The sequence below is a fragment of the Helianthus annuus genome, chromosome 1, assembly GCF_002127325.2.
Source record: "Helianthus annuus cultivar XRQ/B chromosome 1, HanXRQr2.0-SUNRISE, whole genome shotgun sequence".
In the NCBI taxonomy this organism is placed as follows: Eukaryota; Viridiplantae; Streptophyta; class Magnoliopsida; order Asterales; family Asteraceae; genus Helianthus; species Helianthus annuus.
This window is the reverse complement of record NC_035433.2, coordinates 97,893,312-97,906,416: the sequence shown is the minus strand read 5'-3', so window position 1 is coordinate 97,906,416 and position 13,105 is coordinate 97,893,312. Positions and strand designations below refer to the sequence as shown.

At 40.2% G+C, this 13,105-nt stretch overlaps 1 protein-coding gene across 1 annotated transcript; it reads left to right on the top strand.

Annotated features, from left to right (window-relative positions):
* The first annotated feature begins 1,277 nt into the window (after positions 1-1,277).
* Positions 1,278-2,327, top strand: LOC118491058. Its single transcript, XM_035988539.1, has one exon. It carries the CDS (start codon positions 1,278-1,280, stop codon positions 2,325-2,327), a length of 1,050 nt encoding a protein of 349 aa, XP_035844432.1.
* The last annotated feature ends 10,778 nt before the right edge of the window (positions 2,328-13,105 follow it).

The window sequence follows — 13,105 nt, the reverse complement described above, 5'->3', positions numbered from 1 at the left end:
TTTATTTACTTAATTCAGTTATGTGTTCGGAATCGAACCGTGTACTGGCAAGTATTTAATTCAGTATTTTAATTTCAGTAATTTCATTTCTGTACTTCATTCATTTATTTTTTCAGTTCAGTATTTCTAATTCAGTATTTTATTTATTAAAGTTCAGTTATTTTACTTATTTATTTATTTCTGTCCGTTTAAATTTCTGATCATTCATTTAATTATTGTACTCATTTGTTTATTTGTTTACTTCATAAAAATAAAATATAACTTTCTGATAAAACCATCATATTTTCTGATAAATTCCAATTAATTTATCCGATTTTCTGATGGATTCTGATAAACCCATTAGATGTTCTAAAAACAATAGTTTTCAATTATGATGAATTTACCAGATTTTCTGGTGATTCTGATGGATTTATCAGGAATTCTGATGGAACGAAAATTTCATCAGATCTTATCAGAATTTTATAAGATATATCAGATTTTCTGATATATATATATATATATATATATATATATATAAAAGAGAGCTCTCGGATGTAAATATGTAAATAAGCCAGTAAATATTTGTTTAAATTTGTTCAATAATAATCTGTATATATATATTATGTATATTAGATATTAGTATTGTCATTTTTATTTATTTCATACATATATATTATGTTCTTTTTTCTGTATAATGCGTTCCTTTTTATGTGCAAGCTAATGTCCACGCCCCCTGCACCCGCTAACGCTGAGCTAGCCAACGAACCAGAAAATAACTTAAGAAGAAGTAGGCGGCTTCGCGAGAGATCACTTATTGTTGCACAAAGGATTGCAGCCGCAATTGACGAACCAGTGATACTTTTTGATAGCGAGAGTTCAGAGGACGACAGAGGAAGCATTATGGCAGAAGACGACCAGCCTCTGAATGAGACCGACCGTCCAGGAGGAGAGGGCTTGCTACCGAGCATTGCCCGACCTACTATAGCAGCACCGAGTTTTGAAATTAAATCTAGTATTATTAACATGTTTCAAAATTCTGTGCAATTTGATGGGAAGGATCACGAAGATCCAGGTCGGCACATCGCATCATTTCTCGAGGTGTGCTCGACTTTCAAAATTAGAGACGTTTCTGAGGACGCAATCCGTTTGCGACTCTTTCTATTTTCTTTACGAGACAAAGCACGATCTTGGCTTTTGTCACTTCCAGCAGGTTCCATCACGACTTGGAACGAGATGGCCGATCTTTTTATGCAAAAATATTTCCCGCCGGAAAAACAGCTAAGCTTAAGAACCATGTCATGACATTCAAACAGGACGAAGGAGAATCTCTACACGCAGCTTGGGAGAGGCTCAAAGATCTTCTGATCGATGTTCCACATCATGGGTTGTCCAAAAGGCAACTTGTGTTGAACTTCTACCAAGGACTCAACTACGATTCACAAGAACGTTTAGATGTATATGCAGGAGGCGATCTTGGAACAAAAACACCCACTGAAGCCTACGCAATCATAGAGAAAGCTACCTTGAAGTCAAGTTCTCGTCACAGTGGAGTGCGAAACAAAGCATCATCTATTCCTGGAGTTCATCAAGTGGATACGTATACGGCTCTAGCAGCACAAATTGGAGCTTTGGCAGCAAGATTTGATCAAGCTCAGAACGTTTCGCAGGTACAATCATCATGTGAGCTATGTGGAGTGTCACACGAGCCAGGTACATGTGAGCAAGGTGTTATGTTTACAGGCCACGAAGAGGTGGACTATTTGGGCAATCAAATTAGGCCCCAAAATAACCCCTATAGCAACACGTACAATCCGGGTTGGAGGAATCATCCAAACTTTGGGTGGAAAGCTAATTCCAATAACCAAAACCCACTCGGATATGCTCAGCGCGCTCCCGCACCACAACAGTCTCAGGGGCAATCCTTTCAGCCCAATGGGCAATCTTTTCAGCCATCAGGGCAAACTTTTCAACCACGTTACAATAATTTAGGTTCAGGAAGCACTTCCCAGCCTCAAACCTCTCAAACCAACTCAAAACTAGAAGAGATGATGGCGCAGCTGTTAAACAACTCCAACAATGCCAATCAAATGTCTGAAAAGCGATACAAGCAGCATGAGGAGCGTTTTATGGCTCAGGAAGGGGAGATGCGGAGCCAGAAGGCTTCAATTCAAACCATTAAGAATCAAGTCGGCCAATTGGCCAAAATGTTGTCTGAAAGACCACAAGGTAGTCTTCCAGGTAACACTGAACAAAACCCAAGAGGGCACGTTAATGCAGTAATGACGAGGAGTGGTAAAACCACGGGACCCGACAAATTGGACTCACCACCGATCACTGATACGGTCTAAACTGACGCTTCAGATGAGGTGTACGCTAGGCGAGTCCTAGCAAGTACAGCACAGTTTCAGGAGCCAGTTAAAGATTTCATTCCTCCTGTCCCATATCCAAGCAGACTGAAGAAGCAAAAGAACGATGAACAACATGGTAAGTTTTTAGAGATGTTTAAACAATTACACATAAACATACCATTTGTTGAGGTGTTGGCTCAAATGCCTAAATACGCAAGGTTCTTAAAAGACATCCTCACAAACAAGCAAAAGCTCGAAAGCTTGTCTTGTGTGTTGAGGAATGAAAACTGTTCAGCCCTTCTCCAAAACCGTCTACCTGAAAAGATGGGAGATCCGGGCAGTTTTACTCTTCCCTGTCTCATTGGCAGCATGTCTGTCAGTCACGCATTAGCCAATTTAGGAGCTAGCATAAACCTTATGCCGTATAAGGTCTTTGCTAAATTAGATCTGGGTGAACCTTCACCCACTAGAATGAGCATTCGACTTGCTGATCATTCGATAAAATATCTGCGTGGGTTCGTTGAAAACATGCTTGTTAAAATAGATAAATTTGTTTTTCCCGTGGATTTTGTTACTTTAGACATGGACGAAGACTCAAAAGTGCCATTAATACTTGGGCGCCCGTTCCTCAATACTGCGAGAACGATTGTTGATGTGGCAGCTGGCCAAATCACGCTCCGAGTAAATGACGAGCACGTGACTTTTGATATTAAAAGATCAATGCAACATCCGCGAAGTCACGATGACATGCTTTACTATGTTGACATTGTCGACAATTGTGTAAGCTCTCATTTCAAAGGCACGATTGAAGAAATTGACATGGACACGCCTTTTTTGTGTGAGAACCTAAACGACATTTCACAGGAGCAGCCAGTCTGCCAAATCGATGAAGATGGTTCCCAAAGTCCAGATCAATTTGTGGAGATTGACCGTGAAGTTGAAGAAAAATCCAAACCATCGGTTGAAGACCCACCGTCGTTAGAATTAAAAGAACTCCCATCGCATCTCGAATATGCATTTCTAGATGAGGAGTGTCATTTACCAGTCATCATTTCAGCATCTTTAGAAAAAGAAGAAAAGAGACAACTTCTCGAAATTCTAAAGCTCCATAAAAAAGCCTTGGCGTGGAAGATTATGGATATAAAAGGCATCAATCCTTCTTTTTGTAGGCATAAGATTCTCATGGAAGACAATTACAAGCCTAGTGCACAACATCAAAGGCGATTAAATCCTAACATGCAAGACGTGGTGAAGAAAGAAGTAATTAAACTGTTAGATGCAGGGTTGATTTATCCTATATCTGATTATGTTTGGGTAAGTCCCGTGCAAGTAGTACCCAAGAAAGGTGGTATTACTGTAGTTCCAAACGATAGGAATGAACTTATTCCTACCCGTACCGTCACCGGATGGCGAGTTTGCATCGATTATCGCAAACTCAACAATGCCACCCGTAAGGACCACTTCCCGCTTCCATTCATCGACCAGATGTTGGAACGCCTGTCGGGGAAGTCATTTTTCTGTTTTCTGGATGGGTTCTCTGGATATTTTCAAATTCCTATCGCTCCTGAAAACCAGGAGAAGACTACTTTCACATGTCCTTTCGGCACATTCGCCTACCGGCGTATGCCTTTTAGGCTATGTAATGCACCAGCCACATTTCAGCGCTGCATGGTAGCTATTTTCCATGACATGATTGAAGACTCCATGGAAGTATTCATGGATGATTTCTCTGTTTTCGGGAGTTCTTTCAATCAATGTCTTGGAAATCTGAAAAGAATGTTAATGAGATGTGAGGAAACTAATCTTGTGCTTAACTAGGAGAAATGCCACTTCATAGTGAAGGAAGGGGTAGTTCTCGGACATAAAATCTCTGAAGCCGGGTTGGAAGTTGATCCAGCAAAAGTGGATATCATTTCTAAACTTCCTCCCCCAACCTCGGTCAGAGCAATTAGAAGTTTCCTAGGTCATGCAGGGTTCTATAGGCGATTCATAAAAGACTTTTCAAAAATCGCAAGACCTATGACCCGTTTGTTAGAAAAAGATGCTCCATTTGTATTTTCAGACGAATGCATGAAAGCATTCAAGCAACTTAAACAAAGGCTTATCGAAGCACCTATTTTAGTTGCACCCAACTGGGCGTTGCCATTTGAGATAATGTGCGATGCTAGTGATTACGCAATAGGAGCAGTATTAGGACAACGAAAGGAGAAGCATTTTCATCCTATTTACTATGCCAGCAAAACTCTACACGATGCTCAGGAAAATTACACGACTACAGAGAAAGAGCTTTTGGCAGTAGTTTATGCTTTCGACAAATTCAGGTCATACCTTGTGTTGTCCAAAACAATTGTGTATACGGATCATGCAGCAATCAAATACCTTTTTAGCAAACAGGACGCAAAACCGCGTCTTATCAGATGGATCTTGTTACTTCAAAAATTCGATATTGAAATCCAAGACAAAAAGGGAGCTTTGAATGTTGCAGCCGACCATCTCTCGAGACTTGAGAATGGTACTTCAGAAGATTCGTTGGGGGAACCAATAAATGACAATTTTCCCCCACGAATTTCTACTAAGTATCGAGATGAATAACGAGTCACCTTGGTTCACCGACTTTGCAAACTACCTCGCATGTGGAATCCTTATCAAAGGATTGTCATATCAGCAAAAGAGGAAGTTTTTTGCAGACTTGAAGTATTACATTTGGGACGAACCATACTTGTTTAGAATCGGAGCCGATCAGGTGATCCGAAGATGTGTGTTTGGAGAAGAGGCAGCTAGCATTCTGCGCCACTGTAACGAGGGGCCAACCGGAGGTCACCATGGAGCAAACTACACCGCAAAGAAAGTGTTAGACTCTGGATTTTACTGGCCCACAATTTTTCATGATGCGCATGAATGGGTTAGAGCGTGTGATGCTTGCCAGAGGGCAACAAATATCTCCGCACGCAATGAAATGCCTCAGCATCCAATGCAAGTCTGTGAAGTCTTTGATATATGGGGTATCGACTTCATGGGACCATTTCCAGCCTCACGAGGTAACAAATACATCCTAGTTGCTGTAGACTACGTCTCAAAGTGGGTTGAAGCTCAAGCTTTGCCTACAAACGATGCTAGGGTAGTCGTGAGGTTCTTAAAAAGTGTATTCGCCCGATTTGGTGCTCCAAAAGCACTAATCAGTGACCGAGGAACGCATTTTTGTAATGCGCAATTAGAATGAGCCTTGTCCCGTTATGGAGTTCATCACAGATTGGCTACACCATATCATCCTCAAACGAGCGGGCAAGTCGAAGTCACAAATCGGGGTTTGAAAAGAATCCTTGAGCGGTCCATTAATCACAACCGCAAGGATTGGTCAGACAAGCTAGATGACGCTCTGTGGGCTTTTAGAACAGCCTTCAAGACACCTATTGGGACTACACCTTTTAGGTTGGTTTATGGAAAAGCTTGTCATCTACCTGTCGAGCTAGAACATGGGGCATATTGGGCCTTGAAAACGGCAAATATGGATTTAAAGAACGGAGGTGAAGCCCGTTTTCTGCAAATTCACGAGCTCGATGAACTAAGAAACCATGCCTATGAAAGTTCTAGCAGGTACAAAGAACGAGTCAAGAGGTTTCATGATAAAAGAATAAGAGAACATAAAGATTTCCGCGTTGGAGATCTTGTTTTGTTATACTCCTCGCGATTGCGTTTATTCCCCGGGAAGTTGAGATCTCGATTGACGGGTCCTTATACGATCAAAGAAGTATTTCCATACGGAGCCATCACCATCGAAAACTTGAGCGGGGAGTCATTCAAAGTCAACGACCATCGTTTAAAACGTTACATCAACGGACCGATTGACCCGGTGGAGGAAATTCTCGAACTCCACATCCCGCACACTTAGAACAAGTGTGGGGAGAATGAGTCTAGCTATCGACTCACTGTTAAATTTAGCGAGCGTGTTTTCACACGCTAAAGGTAATTTTGTATATATTAGTTTTTAATATTTAGTTCGTAATTCGTTCATTTTTCGGTTTTAAACGTAGGTACATACGACCTTGATCCATAATTTTTAGATTTTTGAAGTTGAAAAATTGTTATAACATATGAAATAGTGCAAAAAAATGGAAATTTTTGGTGAAAATTAAGAGTTATAAGCTTACTGTGAAAGATTACACAAAAAGGCCCAGGTGTTGCACGGTCGTGCCAAATCGGCACTGTAGTGCAACCCTTAGTCAAAACTGATCAGTAACTCGGATATAGGACAGTCATCGGATCGCACTACCATGCGACCGTTGCACTACCTTGTTGCGCGATAACACAGAGCGACCCAGGCCAGCGATCCGGAATGGCACGACCGTGCCAAATCCGCACGACTGTGCGACCCGAAAACCGAACAGTAAAACCCAGGGTATTTAAATGAATCTGCAGTAAAAATACTTCATTTTTACAAAACCCTAAGCGCCGCACAGGAGTTCCTGTCGCCCAAACCCGAAAATCACCTAATTTTTGCCTAGATTTCGCTTCAATCATCCTCCAAGGTATGTTTCCTACTTATTTTGTGGATTAAACATAGTTTCTGATGTAGATCTGACGCTTGAACCAAGAAATCTTGGGGTTTTCTTCATAAATGTCAAATAAACTCTAGTTCTTGGATGATTAGTGTTGAATCGATAGTTTTGATGCTTGATTCGAAGTTTATTAACTGATTACAAGTCAAATCTTGAAAAATACCCGATAAATCAGTAAAATAAAGAATTTTTTTGTAAAAGTTGCTGTCGCACGGTCACGGCATGACAGTGCCGGTTAAAAATCAAGCACAATTCACCGATTATGAGCTGCGATGCCAAGTCGCACGACAGTTCCAATTTGGCACAGTCGTGCGACATCGATTACCTGTAACAAGCTGTTTAACGATCAAGAAATGGCACGGCGGTGCCAAAGTGGCACGACCGTGCGACTGATAAAACAGAAACAGAAGCTTGAAAACTGTTAGGATCCGAGGCTTTCATGATTGTGTTTGTTTGTGATGTTTAAACAAATCAAATAGATATGAGCATTTTTAAGTGCATCAGAAATGGATAACAAACTTTGTAAACACAATCAAAGGAGAATATAGTTTGATAAACAATTGCTTTTTCATAGAGTCGAAAGATTATATTAAAAGCAAAAGATTACAATGCAAGCTTACAGACTAAACTCCCCCTCAGCCTGATACTCCAGAGTTGGTTGTGCAAGATGAAAGGATTGAATTGAGGAGAAGAACTCACTCAAAACGAATCAAATGTAACAGTACAGAGTACTGTTATATTTATAGGCAAACCAAACTACTGATGTACTTCAGCTGACGTCACCATGATAGTGACTTCTAACAGCCTAACAACCTATAGACACTGATCTATACAAAACTACTGATGTCTAACAACTGATTGATAGTACAATACAAAACAAGTCTAACACTGTTCACGTTCCACTGTTGTAGCCTAAGCACTGATTACTTGAACATCAGTGCTTTCTTCAAAAGGTGATCAGTCTTTGAATGAGCAGTGCTTGAATCTTCAGCAGTACTTAAGAGACAGCAGTAGATAGAGCTCAGCGTTTGCCTTTTAGCAGTTTTTAGTTGTTCCATCAGTGTTTGGTTCATCAGTTGTTCTTCTGAGCAGTGTTTAGAGTGTATCAGCAGATAGATAACCACTGTCAAGGGGAGAGCTTAGTGTAAACATCTGCTTATTGTGAATCCACTGTTGTGACCAGGTTTTGGCTTTACATTATCTGTTCCTCTGGTAGGGTTCAATCCCAACAATCTCCCCCTGGAACAGATAATGCCAAAACTTGTCATTATTCTGGATTTTTATTCCTCATCAAGAGTTCCTTAGCTTGTTTCTTAAATTCAGCTTCAAATTTCTTGGAACTCTGGTCATCCTCATCCCTACACAATGTAAGTTCAAGGAGATCATGCAGATCTTCAACACCAAGGCCAAGTGCTTCTTTCCTTGATATGTACTTCATTTCGCCACTGGATCTGACCAAGGTCAATACGTGGGTCTTTTCATCAGACATCCACTTTAGTATTTTAAATCCTAATGGGTTTCTTGGGAGAGATTTATTCTTTGATGAGTTGGGGGATGATGGCCTTGTAAACACTTGCAAGCTCTTAGACATTCTTTTGAAGGCTTCTTCAATGACTTTGTTTGCTGCAGCTATGTCTTTAGCAGTTTCTTGTTCAATAAGCTCTTGCCTTTCAATTTCTGATATGTCAGTTGCAGTGTTTGGTGATGCAGGCTTGTTTAATACCTTCTCAAAAAGGTTCTGAAGCTTTATTGAGCTATCTTCTTTCAGACCCATTTTCATGATGGCGTCCTTGAAGTACTCTGCTTCTTTTTCTTTGACCTCTTCCTCAGTCAGCTGTTTACCTTCTTTTTGGTCTGACACAAAAGTAGGATTGTATGCTGATTTGAACATTGTTCTGAGGTTTTCAATCTGCTGTTCAAGTTTCATCATATGTTCTCGTTTCTTTGAAGCACTTGAAGCAGTTATCTTTCTTTTCTTCAGCCTTTTATAGGCTTCATCAGTCTGCTGCCTGGACCATTTTGATATGGCTTCAGCAGTATCCATTTTTGCATCCACTAACTCCTTTTTCTTTCCTTTGTACTCAGCAGTGAGGTCAGCAATGAGCTTTTTGTATTTGCTCCAGTTTGGAGCTTTTTTCTTCTTTGTAGGATCATTTTTGATTCTTTCGATCCTCTCAGCTTCATGCTTTAATGCAACTAATGGCCATTCTTCAAACTGTTGTTCTTCAGCAGGATAGAATTTCTCTTTCATGATGTAGGCTAGATACTGTTTCCTTAACTTTTTCTTTCGATCAGCCTTTTCTTTGATTAGCTCTTGTACAAATTCTTCTATCTGCTTTACTTTTGTGAAGTAGAACTCCAGTCTTTTAGCAATGCCTTCGTCGCTTAGACCTTCACTTTCACTCTCAACCTTAGCTTTTACTTTAGCTTGCCTTGCCTTGATCTTGAGGTAATCATCCATATCCTCTGGTGGCATGTAGTCTATGAGTGAGGAGAATCTTCTTTTTGAAGGATCTTCTTCTGTATAGAATTGCCTCATCTCATTTTTGAGAGCTTCAATTTCCAGTGGATATTTTGCAGCATTAGGATCATGTATTTCCTCATTGGCAGGGATTGGCTTTCTTTTTCTACTGAGGAGCTTTGGTTGTGATATAGGAAAGGTGATAGCAGTGGTGGATGATTGACTAACAGCTGCTGAAACAACTGGTGTCTCAACTGCTGTTGTCATTACAACTACTGATGTATCAGCAGATGTCTTCTGCTTTTGAGCAGGGGTTATGATGGCAGTTGTTTGAGTGGTGATCAGTGGTAGACTAACAGTAGTTGAAACAACTGGTGTTTCAACCACTGTTGCCATTACAACAGATGTTGTAACATCTGTTGTCTTCTACTTTTTGGCAGGGGGTGATAATGGTTTGGTTGTTTGTGATGGTAATGGTGGTGGAACAGTGGTTGTGATGGTATGTGATAGAGTGGTGTGTGTTGGAGGTGTGTGTGTTGTTGTCATGGCAGCTGTTTGGCTACTGACAGCAGTTTTTGTAACTAGTGATGTATCAGCTGTTTGAATTGTAGTTTTGGATTTTGTGGTTTGAGGTGATGACTGTTTTTCTTCTTCTGGTTCAATATACAGCCCATCTTCTATTCCTTTCTTTCTCAACTTGATTTTCTCCCCCTTTTTGGCATTATCTGCAAGGGGTGTATCCATCAAGAGAATGGTAGATGGAACTTTTCCACTATGGGCAGTCTTTTGTAAGCTAGCCTTTATAGCCTTGATATCTGCTTGAGTGTCTTTAAACCTTGATTCCACCATGTTGGTCAGCATTTGTACTTGAATAGCATGCTTTTGATCAGCCATATGTTGCTGTTTTTCAAGCATGGGTTGAAAAATATTCCAAAGCTCATTTGCAGCAAATGCATGTTGTGCAGGTGCTTGAGCAGGAACAGCAGTAGCTTGTGCTTTCTGAGCTTTTAAAATCTCTTGCACCATATCTTTAATTTCAGCAACTGAATCTTCAAGTTTTTCAACTCTTTTCGTCAATTCCTGATATTTTAAATCATCACCTACATTAGTAGGATCATCTGAATCCCCACCAGTGGTGGTTGTACCAATGTGTGACTTAGGAACTGAGTCCCAAAAATCATCCATTGATGCCCCTTGTTCTTGGTACTGGGGACTTCTTTCTTTAGCACTCGATAAACCTTTGATGGTACCGGTTGTTAAAATCAACTCACTGGTGGTTACCGATGTTGCCATGGAAGAAATTGCCTTCAAGGGAGTCTTATTGATGAAACAACTGTCCAACTGAAGATCTGTTGATCCATCAGTTGTAGTTGCTGCTCCACTTGAACTACCACCGAGAGTTACTTGTAACTCAGGGGGTGTAACCTCCTCAGCTGTTGCTGGGATAGCAGAGGTATAAGCATCAGACCCAGTCACTTGTGGAGGTATACTCTCAGTAATGGGTGATAGAGAGGAACTGGTTTGTGGCTGTGCAATATCAACTGCATGCAACAGGGGTATTATTGATTGTGGCATTATGATTGGTGAGGGTATGGGTGTTGAAAGAGACATGTCCTTGGGATCAGGACTGTGGAAGATAGATCCGAGTGGATCCAGAGCTTCATAATTTGGTGTCCCTGTGATTACAACCTGATCCTTTTGTGAGAATGCAGGAGGAGTTTGAGGCTGGGGTTGAGATCTTTCTTCCACCTGCTGTGAGGAAGTAGCAGCAGTGGTTATTGGTGACTTTTGTGCTGTCACTGGCATTGTCTCTGGGATCTCATCTTCCAGAGTTGCCTTTGTTTTGGGTATGGTGGGTTTTCTGGATGTTTTTCTTTTGGTCTTTTTGGTAATGTCAGGTGTGGGTTTCAGAGCAGTGGTTGTGCTGCTCTGATCACCTAGAGCAGTGGGCTCAGCAGCAGATACCTGAGGAGCAGTTTCATCTGCTAAATTCTGCTCAGGCACCTCTGCTTTTGTTTTTATTGGTGCCAACATTCTAGAGAATGTTTCAGGTGTTAAGCAGTTTATTTTAAAAGAGGCACCTTGTTTGGGCAATTCTGCATCTTCCTTTACAATTTTTTGTTCAAAATAGTAGCTTAGAAATCGTGGAAAGAGCAGAAATGCCTTATTATCAACGTTTTTTACCAAGTCATCAAATATTTCCTGGGAGTAATTAAAGTTTTGATTGTTTAAAATTGCATACCCCAGGCATTGAATTTTTGTTGGTATTTCATTAAAAGACGTTGTTTTATTAAAAACACACATTAACAATCTGTGAAATAAAAACCTGGGTGCAGAAGGAAAATAACCTTTTTGTAAGGTATCCCTTTTAGGTTGCTCTGCATAGCCCCTGTTTATGAAATCCTTTTTCAACCCGTCTTTAGAAAATGAAGTTTTTCCTTTCAAATCATCGAGTTTAAAGATTTCAGAAATGGATTGTGGAGAGATTTGAACCTTCTTACCCTGTATCGAGGAGTTGATGGCTGTGATGATGTCTCCTTGTTTTTCAAGGGTGGCATTCTTCCAGAACTCTCTCTGGGTTTGAAGATAAATGGGAGCGTCTGCTGTTATCAAAGTTTTGTACTTTGATGCAGATAGGGTATCCAGGATGGAGTTGAAGGTGTTGTCGGTTATGGGTTTTGTGAGTATACCCACATAGTTGTGAGGAGATTTGTAACGAATCTCCGTAGTTTCAGCAGCCATTTGAGTGGCGTCTGATGGAGTGGAGGAAGAAGATGGTTTTGATTTTGATTTTGATTTAGGTTTCGTCATTTTTGATGAAGAAGATCGAAGAAGGTTTTTGGAGTTATGAGAGGGAAACTGCTTTGTGAAGTGAATGTTTGGAATTCAATTCGACAGTGTGAGCCCCTGTTTGGGTTTAATCAGGGTTTTATTTAGGGAAAAAGTGAATGCTGATGTGGCAGCGGTTATAATGATCTGGCGGCTAAAAACTGACCACGTGCTAACCCCTGATGAAATGGTAAATAATGGAGGACAGTTGTTTTGACAACCACTGATGGATCAAGCATCAGTAGTTACAACGGTTATGAAATGAAGCAGTAGGTGTATCAGTGGATGGAACAATGATTTTGAACATCAGTGTTTTTGAAGAGCAGAGGTTTACTATCAGCAGTGGACAGACTTTAGAGAGCAGATGTTGAGGCACAACAGCATTTAAGGTACAACAGTGGTAGAAAATAAAATGAAGACTTTTATTGCAACAACTGATAGTGCAGCAGTGTTTTAACTTTTGACAAATAATGTTAGCATCTGCTTGTTCAGATGTAGAAATTGATTTTGTCTTGTGAAAGCACAATATCTTATCTAACATCTGTTGAGCACCAGAGATGCTATTCTTAACAGAATACACTTTAGATGTATATTATCAAGATTAAATTGCCAGCAGTTATCTACAGAAATTTTTGTTCAAGGTTTTGCCAAATGTCCATTATTCCAGACAGTGGTTTAACATCCCAGATGATGAAGACATTTCTACTAGAGCTACTCATTTTGTGTCTAATTACTTGAACTAGAACATGAGTATTTCAGTAGTTCAAAATCAATTTGCAATCAATTTATGATCTGTGATAACCAAACTTGAGCTTAACATGACCTTGATATGTGTGCCATTTCCTTTTGATCAGATTTAGGATAGTAATTTCACACAAAAATAAGGAAATTACATCTTGACCAGAGATGAACTTTTACTATCGAAAATTAGT

What these genes read in the sequence shown, in the direction of transcription:
- LOC118491058 (XM_035988539.1), top strand. Translation starts at nt 1,278, where the DNA reads ATGACATTCAAACAGGACGAAGGAGAATCTCTACACGCAGCTTGGGAG.